Here is a 19,605-nt window from a genome sequence, read left to right on the forward strand (position 1 = left end):
TTCACTTGGTCCAAAATGCAATGGCTAGGTTTCCTATCAGGAACCAGCTGGAACAGTCATATCTAGCCAGAGTTAGACCAGCTACACTGGCTTCCAGTCTCTTTCTGGACTTAATACGGGATGCAGGTTTTGACCGTTAAAGTCCTAAATGACTTATGCCTAGAATATTGGAAGGTCTGCCTCCATCACTTCTAACCAATCAACCTGAGATCTGTGATTATAAGAAGCCTTCCTCTGGGACCCAAAAGCAGAGGAGGTCATTGTGGACTGCTGTCTCCCAACTGCTGAAATCCTTCAGGAACCGAGAGCAGCTGATTTCCTAAAAGCTTCTGAATTGGACTGAAGCTGCCTTTTCTAGAAGACCCTGGAATTGCATGAGTAATGGCACTACAGAGGGGAAAATAACTCTTGGCAATACTGAAAAAGTATTGCGTGATGTTTTGGTTTTATTGCACCTTACTCCTGATCTTAACTTTTTGGCTAAGATCAAATGTAGTATAATTTACTGCATGCGTTGTAAATTGTCTTGGGGACTTAAATCATCTTGAAAAACACCAAAGGAGACAAAGTAGGTGGTTGAGACAAGGAGCTTCAAGTGGTTGGCATTCCAAAGTACACAGCATGACAAACTGCTTTTAGGATGAGGGTGACTTACGGTTTCTAAAGTTTTCCACTCTGATGTTTTAGACAAAAGAGACACCTTTGCCGCCTGTGCCCTCTTATTGTGAAGCAAATCTGGGTTTCAGCCAGTAGACAGGAACTATTTCAGTGGGCACAACAGCCAGACTGCATCTTCCTGCAACTCTGGTGCAGGGAAGTGATGCACAATTTGGGTGCAATGGCCTTCTTTCCATGGATATCCGTTATAATCATGCCAGTTGCCTTGAACATGTCTACCTATGGAAAGGTGTGAGTGGAGCTAGACAGGCCAAGAGATAACCCATTCAATTCAATATACATTGAATTGTGCATGTACCCAGCTTGCATGGGGCTGGGGGTGGCGGCGAGGCAGAATGGCTGCTCATCTCTGAAGGCTGCATCTTGGAATTACTCCAGCAGCAGTAGGGAAAAGTCAGCTCATAAGAGTGGCATTCCCTTACTGCCACTCCAGTCTTTGAGAGCGAGGGAGTTCTTGACTTGACTACCCAGACCTTTGCTAAGGAATTTATTCACAGGTGAGGCTAAGCAGCCCCTGAACTCCAGCTTTTAAACATGAAGAGAAATAAAGTGGCGCCTATAAGGGTTCATGGGAGGTAGAAACAATACCCTTCCAAATGCCCTCTGCTATTTTCTTGTAGGTTCCCACAGGCTGGAGTATACCGGCTTCTCTTCGTCCCCTTTTTCTGTCTGCTGCTCTCAAAATTACATGATCCTGGAACATGCACAATCGTCTGCCTTTATTTGGGGCGGGGGGAGGGGGATGTATGTGTTTTTAGGTAATTTTCAGTCATTTTCCTGCCAACCCCCCCCCCCGCCCTTCCCTCCCCATCTGGCGCTCCTCCATCTGTAGGTAGTCCTTTTTTGGTGCGTTCATGATTAGCAGAGGGGCCAGCCGCTTTAAAAATGGATAAAAGTGATACAGTTCTGAGAGAACTGCGCCAAGCCAGCCGGCAGCTGTGCAAATTGCACAATAAAGATGTATGAAAGAAATCTTCCAAAGCGGCCAATTTTCTTATTAATGGAAGGGAATTGCACATACATTGGCTGTGAATTGCAGATACAAGAGCCAGTCAATGCCAAGAGAGTTGTACGTCCCTAATTGAATATACAGAAATAGATTTTTTTTTAAAGTGAGGGCTGTATGTGTCTTCTGTAAATAAAAGGAGGAAATTTCTATGTAGCCATTCAAATTTTGTCTGAAACAAAACAGTTCTCTAGTCTATAGCAATTACACAAAATGGAATCAGTTTACATTTTTATTTTTTATTTTCTACGTGCTGTGGATTGTTTGTGCCATATAATACAGTAAATGGCAAGAAAGCCCATTTATCCGGCTACTCTGCTAGCTTCTTTCACCAAGCTGAAAATTAAAACTGCCATGGGTGCTTTTGTTTAACTTTCCCCCGTTTTTTGGCCCCCGTGTCTCCAGCCAGCTCCTTATTCCTATCTTGCTGGCTTTAGGGATGTGCATATTTCAGTAGCGCAGCTTTTTAAATGAACTCCTGGGGGGAAGCTGACAGGAGCTATGGAGTCTCCATCCCTTTGACATGAGTTGTCCCAAACTGGGACATTTTAGAAACCTGGTAGGATGGGGACAAATCAGTGGGGTGCTGTTATCCTTTGGTATAAATGCTGTAGACAGGCTAGGGAGGGACATGTTGATTTTAACTGTATAAGAAGTCTCAGTGAGACTGGTGGACTTTAAATAATAATGTGGGGATAGTGCTGCTCCAATAGCTCAAAGCCAAATGAACTAGAAAACATCAGTAAAATAAACTGTCAAAGGAACTGCTATGGATGAGAGACATCAGACTCAACGGGTTATTTAAAGAAACGTGTGCTATTGCTCCCTTGATCAAAACCATGAGGCAGATCTTGAGAGGTAAATAAGAGGGGTGACTAAAGTTGCAAGACTGGGGCTGCAATTATCCTCACTTTGACTGGGCAGGTGTGTGCTTGAGTGATGTAGCGGAAGAGGCTGCCAAACAGCTAGGCATGGAGCAGGGGTGACTGAAGGTGTGGGAGGGAAGTAGTTGTGAATTTCCTGCAGTGTGCAGAGGGTTGGACTAGATGACCCCGGAGATCCCTTCCAACTCTATTATTCTATGATCACAAATGTGCATTGGGACAATTGTTCATGGAGCTGACTGGCGGTGCAGCAACTCGACTTGATTTTGAGTGGGGCTGGAGACCAGGTGAGAGTCATGTTGCAGTGACTGGGAACAGAGACCGCCAAGCTATTACGGTCAGCGTTCATGTCACTGGAACTTTGCCCCCGAAGGCCAACAGTCACTCCTGATTTCAAAAAAGAAAACTTAGCAAAAATAAGGGAATGAGGCAGAAGTCAGTTAAGATGGAGAATCATCCAAGGGCTGTCAGGAAACCAATAATACTATGTGAAGAGCCAAGATTTGGGTTCAGTAACACCATAAAGAACAACTGGATTTCAAGGGTGTGAGCTTTTGAGAGTCAAAGCTTCCTCAAAGGAAGGGAGCTTTGACTCTCGAAAGCTCATATACTGGAAATCTAGTTGGCCTTTAAGGTGCTACTGGACCCAAATCTTGCTCCAATAACACTACACTAACAGACTGAGAATTCATGCCTCAAGTCAGGAAAGGTCTAAAAGTATGCCCATGCAATTAACACCCCCAGTTGAGGAGGTCATAAAAGGTAAAAAGGCTTCCTTGAAAAAGTGGGAGATTTGCCCACATGAGATAAATGGAAAAGAGCATGGGCATTAGTGAAGCAAATGTAAGTTGACAATAAAACATGCAAAAATAATTCGAGGTGCAGATTGCTAAAAATATTAACACAGTAAGTATTCAAACAGCAGAAAACTAGGTAGCAAGCTTGTTGGGCCACCTGATGACCAAGGAATGACCTGGTTACTTAATGAAACTGAATGAATTCTTTGCATCTGATCTCACTGTGGAAAATGTGGGGCATGTACCCACATTGGAACTCTTGTCTTGTGGGGAGGGGTCTGAAGAATTAGGTCAAATTCAAGTGATGAGAAAGTTTTTGGACTACCAGGCAAACCGAAAACCAATACACTACTGGATCCTGATTACATACACCTGAGGGCCAAGCTACACATGACGAATGACACTTGAACAGCAAGTGTATTTCTCCCTGTTCACTTGCCCTCCACTCAATCCACTTGCCAGGCAAGTGTCTTTCGTCATGTGTAGCTTGGCCCTGAGTTAATACAAACGTGAGATTGTTGAACTACAAACCAGTACATGTAATAACTTGTCACTAAAACTAGTCTCCATGTCAGAGGGCTGGAAAGTGACAAATGGCACGCTGCCTTTTTAAAAAAGCGGGAGAGAGAATTCAGTAAGCTAAACACTCATTACAGTCATGGTGTAAGAGGACAGGCCAACTTATGGATTAAAGGCAGTTAAGCAGGAAGTAGGAATAAATGGACAGCTCTCGCAATGGAGGTATATGAACAGTATCAGCTTTTCAGCTCAGAAAAAAAGACAGCTATGGGGGAGGGAACATAACTGGAGGGTACAGAGAACTCAGGACATTCAATGAATGGGCACTAGGCTTCAGACAGACACAAGGAAATGGCTTCTTTACTCAATGACTATTTGTGGAATTCACTGTCAGTGGCTGCTGTGATGGCTTTGAATGGAAATGGTGTTAAAAGGGGGATTGGAAAAATTCATGAAGGACAGGTTCATCAATGGCTACCAGGACCCCCCATAAACAAGAGATAGCAAACCTCTGAACACCAGTGCTAGGAGGCAACATCAGGGGAAGGCCTTACCCACTGCCCTTTTGGCCTCCAAAGGCCACTGGCTGGCCAATTTGAGGAACAGGATGCTAGAATAGATGGACCACTGGTTTGATCCACCCCTCTAGGGCTATTCTTATGCTCTGAGTTCATCCTACTCGTCATTGCAGGAATCCAAAAGAACCCCCTTTTATTCCAACAGCAGCCTTATGAAGCAGGTTAGAGTAAGAGTAAGCTTTATTGGGAGAGTGGGTTTGAATCCAGGTCTTCCCAAACACAATTTTCACACAGTAACCCATGCTGTACTGGTAACTGACCACAGGTTGTGTTCTTCTTGCTGGAGTTCTGATAAAGCTTCCATTTTTAATAATACAAAGCCCCTACAGAGGGACATATTGCTAACTATAGCTTAGACTAGGCAGGTCTCCAACTGCTTGCTGTCAGGGTCAGAGCATACAATCACCTTCAGATACAGGATTGGCAACTAGTGCCCAATGTCCAGAGCCTTTGCAGAGAAGGTCTCTTTCATTTCTACTACTACAGCCAGTGCAACCTCCTCCCACCCCAAATTTTGCAGCTGAGAGTTAGCAGATCCTCAGGAACAAGCACCACAGGGGTCAGCAGCAAGGAAAAGAGGATCAGTGGAAACCAGGACAGCGTCTGCCAGTGAAAATAGTGTTAGAGGAGCTGCATAGCAGGACACAAGCCATGTTTCCTCCACAAGAATGTTAGCAAAGGCTGTTCAGTTGACTCTTAGAGCAGAACCACAAGTGACAAAAGGCACAGATTGGACACTTGTCTGCTTCCCTCAAGTTTTGATGGGAAATGTAGGCATCCTGGTCTCGCAGCTTCGCTCTCTGACTGCTGCCCAATGGCCTTTTCAACTGTCACTTGTCCAACATTCCACCAAGCTGCCTACATTTCCCATCAAAACTTGAGGGAAGCTGACAAGTGTCCAATCTGTGCCTTTTGTCACTTGTGGTTCTGCTCTCAATCATCCTTTCTTCCATCAAATTCTCAAACTGAAAGACTTTCTAGCACATCCTTGTGCACTTGGATGTTTATCAGTGATGATGAATAACTAAGGGTAGGTGTTAAGGCTGATAAACTGATAAGACCTAGCTCTATGGCCCACCAAGCTAGGACAACTTTTGTTCCTCCCTCTTTCCAGTAAGCAGCACAAGAATTGCAAGATGTTGTGTGGTTCTACTCAGCACTGCAACCCAACTATTGCATACCCTGGCGGAGGCAAATACACTCCCCTTCATGGAACTCCAAAGGAACAGGACAAGTGCCAACGAGTCTGCTACCCTAGTGAAGTTACAGTAAGTCATGCTGTGTGAATGCAAATTCCTACAGGAGAGTGCCTTTTGCCTTACCGTGCTGATATCACATTTAAAGCTGGCCTGCACTTTTTAAACCCAAATCCTGGCTCCGTGCCCTTAATTCAACCAATGAAAACCAGTCTTACCAATACTTAGACATTTTGGAGCGTGAGAGGGGACATCACCCCCTCCTTTGCATCACAACAGCAGACAAAAATACTCCCCTTCCCCCGGTAGACTCAAGTTCATTCACTAGTGTCAATTTAGGCTGCCGTTGCGCTCATTGCACTAGTCAGAGTGAAGGTCCGCAACTTGCTTACATGTCCAGAAAGAACAGCTGCATTCTGCGCTGTATTTTCAGTGCTCTGTTGCAGCTACTCAGCTCAGTACACAACCATTGTGGCCACTTATTGCTGTATGAGTCTTATTTCTACATTAAACCTTGGAAGCCAAATTCTGCCAGTCTGTATGGCTAAAGCCAGCAGCTCTGGCCACAAATGTTTAGTCAAATTCGGCAGTCTCGCAGTTCTGTACACACTCTGTGCTGACTTGCTATGGCAATAGACAATGAGCCACAGCTGCCTCATAACTCAGAGTGAGGCAGGCAATAAATGAAGCAAATAAGTACGTCTCACAAACATGTAACATTCACAAGAGAGGCCATTTATATGAACTATATAGAAGATAGGTAGGAGAAAGACTAGAACAGACAACAGCTGTGAGGGTGTGTGTGTGTTTGTGTCACCTAAAGGTATTCTGTTTCGAGTAGGTACTGTGCAATGCCGTTTTGGGCTTAAATTCTGGCATAAAATCCATATGTAAAAGCAAAACTGGATTGTGGCTATGGAGTTGGAAAACATTCTTACCACGCAGTGAATTCTTTTTTAGGTGACCCTCACAGCTGACAAAAACATACTGTTCTTTAAACTGTAACTCTTGGTTGTTTTAAAACATGATTTCTCTGTTTTTGTCACTGGGTTCAGAAACTGGACATCACAAACTGCAAGAGACAGAGACATCAGGGCACCCACGAGGCACCTTTCTCTTTGTTTTACTGTAGTCTACAATGGCAGCAAATTCACATTACAAAACATTGGGGGGATGGGCTAAGTACAAGGCTTCATTTTCCTTTTTTAAAAAAAAGTATCATGAAATTAACAATCATGGGCCTAAACAATTTTATTTCCTGCCATAGAACTAAGGTTAAGTAAGCTAAATCGCTGTGGGGGAAAAGGTCACAATCGTTTTATTCCATCTTCATGGTTGTGAAAAAAAAAAGTTATTAGCCAAAGTATTCTATGTACATTTTGTTTTAAATCCACGTAACTATTAAACGGAACTACAAAAGCATCTAGGGAGCACGGTTTAACAAAGCAGGGGCTGTCCAGAGCCATTTGAGCATCCGATCTCTCTAGATTGTCTCGAACACATTGAAACCAGGACGGAGATGGAATCTGAAATGACAGGGAGAGAAACACAAGATACACCATAGTCTTCCCCCCCACTATTGCTACAAGGGATGAAGTGACTGTCCCACCAATCTTCCTAGCCTTTTTACTGGAACAAACTTATTTCTTTGTAGACTTGCCCTCCCATGGAAGTGATAGCCTTCAAGTTACAGTGGGGGAAAAGTAGACAGGGTCAGATTGAAGGATGGCTGAAACAGCATCATCTTTGCACTCAACTGATCAGAACAAGCTGCAGTTGATCCTAATACATGGCAGGGATCTACTATCACACCGAAGCAGTTCTCTTTAAACCATGCTTAAAACATCCCCAGCTGTTAATCAGGACCCACACAAGGAATGTAGGCACAGTGGAAAATTAGTAGGTTCACAGCCCTTTGAAGTTTTTTTTTAAAAAAAAGGATTTTGTGACTATTGGGCTACCTGGTTTGTTCCCCTTATGGATATTGTAGAAATTTGGGTGTCTGGAAGGCAACTATTTCATTCCTGGATACAAGGTTTCTATAACACAGGGGGTAGCAGTGATAGTGAACTGTTGATTCTACATGAAGAGGTAGGTAATTTGCTACCTTGTCACCCTATTAACTAATTCATACATGAAAGTTATTTAACAAACCCTGTTAAGTCTCTTATAGAGCTGGGAGGTATATAAAAGCAAAGGGGGAGGCAATGGATAGGAGATCCGAGCCAACTGCATTCCCACCATGGGAATACAAAAACATTACCTTCAGGCTATTGTGTTGTTTCAAAGACATTGCATGCGAGTGATGTCCAGGTAAACGTCTTTCAGTGCTTTTCTCAAAAACAGAAAAGAACTGCTTCATTACTGCATTTTTTAAGAAGGGAGAAAGCCTCAGAGCTATACATTTAAATGAAGCTTTATTGAGTTTCGGCCGTTGTGATTTGATCTTGCCCTTCCTCACAGTTAGGAAGGAATACTTGTATTTCTAAGCTATGCTCAGCATGGCTTGCACCACTCTGAAACAGTATTCCTCTAACCATAGCCCAACTTCCTTTACAGCACAGTATAGATCCTACTACCCTTTTTGCTGCAGATAGGTGCTGCTTCACACTCTTCAGCTTTACACATTAACACACGGTTTACATGCATAGAAATGTAAAAGAGTGAATGTGGCAAACACATGCCTCATGCAGGTACATGGCAGAGAGCAGCAGGATTGTACATACAGAGGCAAACATGTTTACCAGCACATCATATGTGAAGCAGCACTGCAGCAAGGTGAACGTTTATCTAGGCTGTTATTCATAAACTGATTTAAACTGCATTTACACAGATTTAAAATTTCATCTTACTTGACTTTGTGTGGGAATACATGGGATCCAGACATTGAGCAGAAGCTACTGCCCCACCAAAATTATAGCTTGGGGAAACCTGAGTAACGCCAGTCCCGTTCCAAGTGTTTTAATATGAAGAACCATAAATATCAGCCATTTAATTAAAAAAAAGACAGCAAAGAACTCTCATCATTTAGTGGGGAGGTGTATGTAAAAAGGGGAAATAAATCTAGCTTGATTTGAAGCCACATTCTCTATGGCAAACTTTTACCAGATCTACAGTTGCATATGAAGTGGAGATATCTGTATATGCATAGACACCAGAAATATGCATGAAAGAATTAGGATTTTCTATCGTCTCCTTGAATTGCCAATACAGCAGTATAAGATTCCTTTGGAATTTGGACTATTTAAAACCATTCACAAAATAGCTTCTATCATTCCTCACAATGAGAGTGGTCAGCTTTGAGACAAATGCACACTGAGTTATTGGGGGGGGGGGATGGGCGGGAGAAGAGAGGAGAAGGTGGAGCAGCTTGCAATTGACTTCTGGCTTCACATCATTAGGCCAAAATGGGAGAAAGGACAGACAAGGGCCAAAGTGAAATTTAGTGACTGTTTCCAATAGAAGATGGGATACAAAGGGGTAGTACCAGAAAAAGGAATTCAATTATACACAGGGTATATATTTTTGCACACACTTTTACACACATCTAGCTATAGTACATGTAAAAATATATGCTATACATACACCCACTTTCACCAAGGTGTTGTTTTTTTTACAAACACCATCCAAATGCATGTGTGTGCGCATGAGTATGTATATGTGTGCATGTGTTAAATATACAGATCCTACTAAGTGTGTATATGCATATGTACACATACATACAGGCAGGCAGGCAAATTGCCAGCCTGCCAGTAGCTACCTACTGTTTTGTACAGAAGCCATCATTTTTCACACTCAAGAACGGACTATTGCATACCCCTTTGGAGACAGTGTTTCCTTGTGCAGCAGCTGCCTACTTAAACAGTGACCCTTGCAAACAAAACAAAACAAAAATAAACCTTCTGGGAAAGAGTTGGGTAATTTCAGATAAGAAGTGTGCATGCATGTGTGTGTGTGTGACTGTGTGTACACGCATGCCTGCATGGGGGCAATATATGTATGTATCTCCATTGTGTTGTATGATTGGGCACCCTGAAATGGGGCATCTTCCTTTTGTGGCACCCTTCATGGGAGTGCAGACTCCAACTCCACCTTGTTCCACATGTTCGCTTCCAGGCTGCTTGAACAGACAGCCCGCTTCACACACCCCATTGATCTCACTCTTTGTGTGTGTCATTAAGCTAAATATACATGAAGCCCAAAGCCTGTCACCGTCTCCCCCTTCATCCTCCCACACTCCACCCACCTACAAGGGAAAAAATGTATTAGTAAAACCGCAAAAGGCTGCTTGCTAGCAGAGTGCAACAACAGTACACGCTGAACAGGTGTTCTCTTCAGGAGCTCTGTGGAAGAGTTTACTTCTAACACAGTAAACAATGCCATGCAGAGAAAGGATGACGGAGGAGGAATGACTAGGGCTAGAAGAGGACCAAGGAGCAAGAGGACGACAAAGGGCAGGGTGTGGACAGAGAGAGGCCAAACATGTGCGGAAGGGAGGACAACGAATACAGCAGGGAGGAGGAAAAGCACAGCCTGGCAAGTGCACAAGGCTTGGTTTCATTTAGTCCGTTTCATGTAAACAAGCTAATAATTTTCCTTAGATAGAACAAGTAAAAAGGTTGCAGTTCCAAGTCTAAAGGGCTGTGATTCCAAGAGTCTGTTCCAACACACCACAGCCAGTGTGAAAGGGGATGAGGGTTAAGAGAGAGAAATTAGAGAAGTGGGGAAAGGAATTTTCTTTCAAAATCTTCATTACTTAAAGCTGGAGAGAGAAAGAGAGAAAAAAAGCCAAATCAGGAGCCCTTTGCAAGATTGGCTCTGTGTCTCTAGACCAAATAAATCACACTAAGTTTAGTGAACCTTTTTTTTTCCTTTTAATGATGTGAAAAAGAGTGCGTTTTCTTCCTCTTCCCCTTGCTCAAAGACGGGTTTGTGCCTCAGGAACATAGATTTCAATGCTGTCCGCGCTCTCAGTGGCAGAGTTCTGCCGGACCGAGGCAGCACGCTTAGCCGCCATGAGGCGCTTGCGAGCTTCCTGACGCTGTTTATCCACCGAATCGGAGGCCTTGTCCCGGTTTAGCTGGGATTTAGATTTGGCTGGCTTCTTTGGCACAGGAGGGGGTGGTTTCTTCTCTTCCTTTAAAGAAGAAGAACAAAGAACAACACATTACACTACAGGTACATGCAACCACACTTTACTCCATTTACTTGTATGCAACAGCCTTGCTTGCTAGTTAATTGCAGTTAAAAGATTTTTATATTGCTTTTCAGTGCAAGTTTCAAAAGAGGTAAACAAAGGCAAAATACAACTTAAATACAATCCAGTAAAAAAACACCCCTCACTTTTAAAACCATCAGTATAAAATACAAACTAGTAAAAAAATAAGCCAGCCAACCACAGAAAACTAACTACCAGTGGGTCACAGTACACTGTTCAGATATCAACAGCATGTATTCACACTATTTAAAAGAACACACTTTTTGCAATCACCAATTCTGCAACTTACACAGAGTTTCCCAATTATGGAACATTATCAAAAAATTGCCAGACTACCACGATATTGTTCTGTGCTCAATCATAATGCTAAAGTATGTGATCCCAGAAGAATCCTTTAGCTCATTCAATTCCCACCCCTCTCCATGCATCACAATCAAATTGCATCCTCTTACGGTCAAACTTGGCTTGCCGCTATGGATGCAACAGAACACTATGGCTTCCTGAAAGTCAGTAGCTAAAGCCCTTTTCACTGACTGGGTGGGGAGCCAGTTTGGTGTAGTGATTAAGAGCACGGGACTCTAATCTGGAGAGCCGGGTTTGATTCCCCACTCCTCCACTTGAAGCCAGCTGGGTGACCTTGGGCTAGTCACAGTTCTCTGGAGCTCTCTCAGCCCCACCCACCTCACAGGGTGTTTTGTTGTGGGGATAATAATGACATACTTTGTAAACCACTCTGAGTGAGCATTAAGTTGTCCTGAAGGGTGGTATATAAATCGAATGTTATGTTATTACATGCACACCCTGCATGTGTGTACATACGTTTGTAAGAGCAAGCCAATGAATGTTCAACTTTACAAACTAAGCTGGGACCAACGCTTGGATAACTGTGGGGTTTATAGAACCCATCTAGCTGTACATACATTGAATGTATCACGAGACTTACTCAACACGTTTAAAGGAAGCATATACTGTACATGGATGGTACATGTGTTCAGTATAACTTGTGAACAGGGCTTAGGTGAGAAGGGATTGTGCAAGTAATCTTGTGTCTCTTTCCAGGCTCACTAGTCGCATAAAACCAAATCATGGTTTGGTGTTATGTCTGAACCAAGATTTTCTGTGGAAATAGTGCTATTTTAAATTGTTCAGAGTATCTTGGGAGTAACAGACATGCAAATTCATGTATTGCTGGAGGGCACAGAGGAGGAAAACAAGGGCAAGGGCCAAAAAAAACTTAGACACAATGAAGGAAAAAATGGTGAAGGAATTCTTTTTGAGTGCTAACAGGGAATTGCTAACAGAGCAACAGTCAAAATAGAACTGAGTAGAAAGGTCTTCATCTCTCCTTCTGGGTCAAGTACAAAAAGGATCATAGCCTTCCTCAGGGCAGGGGGAATTAAGACAAAATTAGCAATTTGGGTCTAGGGTTTTTCAAACTTATTTCGATGCTAGTACAGAACTCCACAAGTTGCATTGCACAGAGATCACAAAGGAGCAGGACCAGACCTACGGTTGCCAGCGCCCAGGGCAACTGTAGTCAGGCTCTACGTGTGCGCGCACAGTGTGTGCACGCTCCTGGTGCTGCGTGATGATGTCACTCGTGACGTCATCACACTGGGGCGCCCCCCGCCCTCGCAGCAAGCCGGCTGTCCCGGTCTGCCACGGAGCTGGCGGCAGCGCGAGTGGCTTGGAGGCTGCACGCGCCATTCACCTGCCCCACAGGACAAGGGGCGGCCGGCTTGCTGTGCGCCCCTTGTCCTGGGGAAAGGTGAATGGCGCGGGCAGCCTCCCAGCCACCTGCGCTGCCTTTTGCCTTTCCTTAGGACAAGGGGTGGCCGGCTTGCCGCACACCCCTTGTCCTGGGGAAAGGCAAACAGTGCGGGCAGCCTCCCAGCCACCCACGCTGCCTTTTGCTTTTCCCGCAAGCAGGCCGCCCCTTGTCCTGCGGGAAAAGCAAAAGGCAGCGCGGGTGGCCAGATCTACGGTTGCCAGCACCCAGGGCAACTGTAGTCAGGCTCTACGTGGCAACTGCGCCCGGTGAAACTGCGCCCAGGGCAACTGTAATCAGGCTCTACGTGGCAACTGCGCCCGGTGCACCCTCTTTGGCGCCGCTGGGGGCAGACTACTCCCCTGCCCCCCCATCGATCTGGCCCTGCAAAGGAGGACAAAGAAATGTCATTAACACCCTATAATTTTTGAATATGTTCCATAGGAACTTGAACTGAAACATTTGGTTTCTCCAAGAGTTCCATGCTCACCTTCTTCTCCGGTGTCTCGGCCAGCTGCCAGCCATTAGCCTTTAGGTGGTACAACTCATCAAATTTCATGCTGATGTCTTCGATGGACAATTGCAAGAGATCCCAAAAACCAGCAAGGTCCTGTGCTGTGGGCCTGGGATTGGAATTAGGGTTCTGCAGAGGAGGAAATGTGAATGAGAACATTTAGAATATTTAGAAGTGTTTCAGATACTACTGTGTGTAGCTATTGCGATTTAGAATGAAGATGCAAGACAAGAACTGCTAAATAATTTTGAGTTCACAACGAAGTGACTGAATCTGTCTTGGCCACTGGCATGCACATTCTCAATTGCCCTGCAAGATGCACATTCTCTGCCCTGCAAGAAAGATCTTAGCACTCTAGATCTCTTTTATATTCCAGCAATTAGATTACACAATTGGGAAATCTGGTTAATGGGGTATTGTATCCCTTTATTATGACTGCTGTCATGATTGGCACCATAATAAACATTTTATTCCAAGAAGGTTGACTATCAAGTTGTAATTCAACTGCCTTACTGAAGTGGCTACAGTCGCATGGTCTTTAGCGACTAGCTTCTTGCAATAAACACACTAACTATTCTGCAAGGTCAAAAAGGGCCACCAAGTTTTGCTCTTCCGTTGGAAAACAGATAAAGAAGGACGGAGAAGAATGACAGGTACACTTAACAATATGAATTGACGTATGCTGGGGAAAATGATTTCCATCACTACACTACGTAGCTTCATGTGGGTAGCCATGCTGGTTTGTAGCAGAAGAGCAAGATCCGTGTCTAGTAGTACCTTAAAAACCAACTAGATTTCCAGGGTATGAGCTTTCGAGAGTCAAAGCTCCCTTCGTCAAATATCTTTGGTCTTTAAGGTGCTACTGGACCCAAACCTTGCTCATCACTAGCTATTTGCTGAAGAAAAGTAATTAAAAATTGAGTAGAACGATTTCAGATCAGTACTGTTCTAGTGGGGATTCCTAAGCAAACTGGAAAGCAAGATGTTTCTTTTTTCCTTGCCACACTGTTTTTAGAAAAGGTCCTCCCTGAGCAAAGTGACCTAATAAACTGCAATTCAGTAACTCAGAACTGTTTCACAGATGCCTTAAAAAAATACAACGGTATTAACAATATTAGTTTTGATTTACTGTTAAGGAATGATTGACAATCACATAACTATTCATACACTGTCAGACGTGTCTGCATTGAAAGCAATGTGTAAAGTGGCCCAGAAACCACCTTTGCTCTCAAAACAGTCAGGCAGCATTCTGCAAATCCTAAATACACTAAGTTCTGTATAGAACTTTTTTGGTTGGAGGAAGGAATAGATGTTCGTGTTCTGCGCACCAAATCTGCAAGACATACAGTCTCTGAGCAAATTCCTTTCCCAGTCTCTAGTATGTACCATGACAGACAATACATAGAATCCTGAGCTGTCCAGAGAATTGACTCAGCACATACAGGAAAGTGATGCGAGCATGAAATATATCATGCCATGTGGAAAAAACGGACAAAAACAATGGAATTCAAGAAGAGGAAAGACTGGTGCAATTGACATTGCATATCTAATTCCAAACTTGGTCCCAGAGTGCAGATCAAAGCATCTGGACAATGGGGCCATGAACAGAAAAAGGAGATGTTTCTGCAAAAGTCCAACCATTAAAAAAAATGGGGAAGAGTTTAAGCCTTCTCAAAATGGAACTGCACACATTGCAACTTGGAAAAAAATGCTCACAGAAATCTTGTGAGAGCAGAGCCAACATTATGGGGTCGCCTAATAATCCCATACACATGGCTATTTTTTTCCAGAGCAGTGAAGGGAGAATAAAGTGGAGGCAGGGCAACAGTAATGTAGGAGGAAGGAAGCAGCGGCAGCAGCAAGAAATGGTAGCAGGAGAGGAAGGGAGGGAGAAAACAGGAGCAGCAGTGGTGAGGGGGAGGGAGGAAGGGGAGAGAGAGAAGAAAGCAGTGATAGGAGAGTGGGGATGGTATTTCTCATGGCCAAGAAGTCCTCATAGGTCTACTTCTTGCCTGTTCAGAAGAATCCTCCTGCATCCACGTTCAGACTCAGTTTTAAGAACAAATGCAAGACGATACACTGTAGTTCCAAGATTTACTGGATGATTTATATTTGTTCATCATATAACACTTAGCATGCAATGTAATATGGGACAGCCACTTTTTTCTGCTAGTAGGCATACAATGCAAAGGGTTAAATTGTACTGAAACCATGTGAGAGCTATAAGAGAGAAGTAACTGGCTCTGAAATTAAAGTATAAATAAGTAACAGAGGAAGATACTTTTCTTTTAATAGACATATTAATGTAAACTGAGTTTTCTAATCTGTGAAACAAAACTGATAACTATCTAAACTATGAGAATGGCCTCCCTGATTACACAACAATCCAGAAGATTTTACTATGCGTCAGATTCCTAACTGAAGTTAATCCTGAAAAGATCATATGAGTTTGGTAGGAGGGGCAGATCAAGCAGTAAAGTAGCAGTGAAATCTTTGTCCACATATTTGTCCATTATTTTATTAACCTTATTTATAGTCCACTTTTCTCACTGAGACTCAAGGTGGATTACACAGTGTGAGTCAGTACAGTCAGTTTCAAAGACATTTCAATAAACAATGTAATTGGGTACATAAATGCAAATTTGCAGAGCTTTAAAACTAGCAGGATTCTGGAACAGAATTGAAGAAATGCTGAACAGAGCATAAGCAATAAGACTGACATATTAAAACAACAGATAAACTATCCAGCAGAATCATACTTACAGCAACCTACAGTACATAGGGGTAAAGTCTATGTCCCTATCCATCTACTTATGCATCTCTTTGGGATCATTTCCTTACAGTACAGCCCTCCTTTCTGAGTAAAAGACCCTCTTGAATAATTCAGTTTCGCATCATTTACAGAAAGCTAGGAGAACAAGAACTTTCCTGACCTCTTCAGGTAGGCCATTCCATGGGGTGCCCCCCCCCCCAGAGAATGCATGTGCATGGGCAGCGGTTGATCTGGCCCATGTACAAAGTGACACCTGCAGAGTGAAACTGCCATGGCAGAACATCGGGAGACAGGTGGTCCTGTAGCTAAGCTGGACCAAGGCCATGAAGAGCTTTGTATGACAGCATTATCACATTTGAAAAATTCAAAATGCAGACCTTGTCCTTCACAAGGACACCGATAAAAAAATCTGAGTGACCAAAGTGCTCTGGATACATTGAACAGTAAGCCTTAAAATCACCCTGCAATATAGTCCAGTTTTATCCTTCTATGGATATGGGGAAGAGGGGGAGAGTATGAACCCTGCCTTTCTTAGGAAGAGGTTATTTATCAAATTGTATTTGGCCTCTGGGACTGAGTCAAACTTCACCAAGATACTTGTTCTTCTGCCAACGGCCATGCCCAAGAGACATGCATGGAGACTGCTGCTGTTTCAATGCCTGAACGAAAGCCTAACCAGTGACTAAGCGTTGGCCATTCTACGCTTCTTATCAATAACAACACTTTCAGAGGTTTGTATACTCACCAAGTTTTGGTCACAGAGGCCACGGAATTGCTGGAATTTCTGAGACATTAGTAACTGTGCACTGCCCACTGCACTGAGGACTTTGCCCAAGACTGAAAAATAAAAGATACATTTAAAAATTCAAGCAAGACAAAAGGTGATCTGAGGTTAAAGTGCCTCTTTTTGTCCTTCACACAGATTTTTTTTTAAATCAGTAACAAAAGTGTTTTTCAGTCAAAGCCATTAATGACAAGTCATTAAAAATGACACATGGCTCTTTTGTCTGTGCATGGTTTGTTAGCCCTTGTTCTTCTGCCAACAGCCATGCCCAGTACAGCAGTCACCATCAGGAATGGCAGACAGCCACACAATTGTGAGATTCGTTGTTTGTAACAGTGTTAATGAAGTGTAATGCAGAATTTCAGAAGGCTCATTTTATATTCTCCTGGAGGCCCCAAATACTGGCAATGTCAGGATTTCGGCATTTTGAGCACAACTTGCCCTTGCTACAGAGTTGCAGTCAATGGCTTCTTATTCACTCTCCTCTTCAGTGACAGTCACTGTTTTTTATGAAGTGTATAATGGGAATATATATTTTAAAGAGTATGAGCAAGTACAATGTATATAATAAGAAACATGAATATAGGTTGGGATCATATTAGTGATGTTTCCTCAAGGACACCAGAGTAGTTGCTCTGCTAAATCCCAATCACATTTAGGGATATCAAAAGAACACTCTGAGGCCTGCTCTAATCATGCAGCAGAATAAAGGGTAAAATAGGCAGAATGTGCCTACAGATGAGGGTTTTGGGTTTTTTTTACATTTCTCAATGTCCCTCCCATATACAGTCTCCCAGCAAAGAAAACATAACCATGTCAGGGAGAAAGAGTCCAGTCTAGCCCTTTGTATGCGGTGCTAACCTTCCACTTACAAGGCATTAATGTATTTGGAAAATAGCCCCTCTGCACCCCTCTAGTACCTGCAATCCATTCCTTCACCTCAGCCCTGGGCCACCTCCTTCCGCTGCAGGCACAGGACTTATTTAAGCTCCATTTCAATGTTAAACTGTGCCAGAATACAAAACACCCTGAGGAAAACTAAACTCATATCTGTCCAGGATGAACAGGAGACTCCAGAAAACAACAGATTGAGGCACAGATTTGCGGAAGCTGCTTCTTTGTTGCTTAAGTTGTGGGTTGCCGTTACACCTAATATTCCAAAAAGAAAACTACCTGAACTAGACTCCCTTTCTGTGCAAATATGCCACACAACAAAAAATTAAGGTCACTTCCTAATACCTAGAATTTTTTGTCACATCTTTGACTGAAGAACTCACCTATCACCACTGCCAAGCTAATACTAACCTTCTTCAGAGAGATTGTTCTCTTTGGTCTCTTGGTCCATCTGACGACACCATCCTTCTAATCTTTCGGTCTCTGCCTGCAGTAGTTTCTGAAACCAATACCCGTCCCTTCGGCAAGCTCCTGGCTGCGTTGGTTCTGATGGAGTGTTGGTGGAAGTCTCAAGCCAAGGGTCAGGAGGAGGAAGAGAGGAAGGTTCTAGGGCTGGGTCATTGCTGTCTCCATAGGAGAGGTTTCTCTTGATCTGGGAGGGCATGGCTGTTTGCCTCGTACTGGCATCAAGGCTGTTAGAATTGTTGCATGGGGGGCAATCAGCAAGGCTTCTCTCAGATGATTTACAGCTAGAGTTATTCGGTTCTTGTGTGTCAGAATCTGTGTCCTGCTTGGTGGACATGCTGCGGGAGTGGCTGTTGCTAGGAAAAGAAGAAGAGCGAGAGAGAATTCAGAGGAGGCAGCCCTCACGGAGGGCTAGATTCGTTCCACAGCACACAGAGACAACAATATGCATTCGTGTTTACAGTGTCTGCAGCTGAACTGCATTTCCCCAGCCCATCCCTCTCTGCACACAGATACACACATACCACACATGCAGACAGACAAAATTATAAGGTTGCCTGCTTACTGCAATAGGCCATCCAAACAAAGACTGGCACGCATCTATAATTACATCTCCAGTTCTAGTTTTCATTTCTGGCTTCCAATGATTTGTTTACATTACTAAGTCAACTTTTTTTTTTTTTTGGTAAGAGCACATGCTGTTGAAGGTCTGTGACCACCACTGTTCAGCAGTGACTTTAGTGGGGGAAAAGAAACAGGCAGCTAAACTATCAATGGAAATCTGCAGCTGAAGGGTTTTTTTTTTTTTTAAAAAAAAGAGCCCGGGTCTTCCACTTACCGCCACTCGTCCTCTACCTGTACCCCGATGGACTGGAATTTGGTGGCTGATGGAGGGAGCTCCTCTTTTGCCACTGGCTGAAGGCAGTCAACCTTATTAACAAAAAAGATACAAACAAAAAAAACAAAAACACAAAAACTTGCTGCTAGAATTCACATTAGAAGGAAAGAGGCATGCATGCGCACAAACACACACACACACGCACACACAGGGATCATGCAGACACCATACACCAAAAGGCAGCAAAAAATTTCTCTGCATCATCAAGGGCCTGAACAAGGAAATACTAGGTGACCAACGTTTATCAGTATTGAGACAGCTTGGTGGTGGCAGGAGATGAGAGACAGGTAGGCAGTATCTTGCCATAGGGATCTAGGCGACATTGCCTTACGCAGAGATTTTAAGGTAGCTGGGTACACCCATACCAATAACTGAAGCAGTGTAACTTTGAATTGCATTTTTTAAAAAAAGCAACTATGTTTAAAATTTTGATTTCAAACTCGCATTAGAAGAAATGACACTTTGTAGAAGGGGAGGGAAAGAAATTGGGGCTTAGAGACCCAGTTTGGTGTAGTGGCCTGTAGTGGTTAAGAGCGCGGGACTCTAATCTGGAGAGCCGGGTTTGATTCCCCACTCCTCCACTCGAAGCCAGCTGGGTGACCTTGGGCTAGTCATGGCTCTCTGGAGCTCTCT

The 19,605-nt window shown here is 43.5% G+C and overlaps 1 protein-coding gene across 4 annotated transcripts in view; it reads right to left on the reverse strand.

Annotated features, from left to right (window-relative positions):
- Positions 1-6,771: 6,771 nt before the first annotated feature.
- The window catches only part of DLGAP4 (DLG associated protein 4), a 117,329-nt gene continuing 104,495 nt past the window's right edge, over positions 6,772-19,605 (reverse strand). For all 4 annotated transcript variants that reach the window (XM_054979907.1, XM_054979908.1, XM_054979910.1 and 1 more), the window contains 5 exons: positions 18,913-19,004; positions 18,021-18,430; positions 16,677-16,768; positions 13,135-13,287; positions 6,772-10,795 (listed from right to left, as the gene is read on the reverse strand). In XM_054979907.1, coding sequence (XP_054835882.1) covers positions 10,577-10,795; positions 13,135-13,287; positions 16,677-16,768; positions 18,021-18,430; positions 18,913-19,004 — 966 coding nt within the window. In that variant the 3' untranslated portion in view covers positions 6,772-10,576. The remainder of the gene's footprint in view (positions 10,796-13,134; positions 13,288-16,676; positions 16,769-18,020; positions 18,431-18,912; positions 19,005-19,605) is intronic.

The sequence above is a fragment of the Eublepharis macularius genome, chromosome 5 (genome assembly GCF_028583425.1).
Source record: "Eublepharis macularius isolate TG4126 chromosome 5, MPM_Emac_v1.0, whole genome shotgun sequence".
Classification (NCBI taxonomy): domain Eukaryota; kingdom Metazoa; phylum Chordata; class Lepidosauria; order Squamata; family Eublepharidae; genus Eublepharis; species Eublepharis macularius.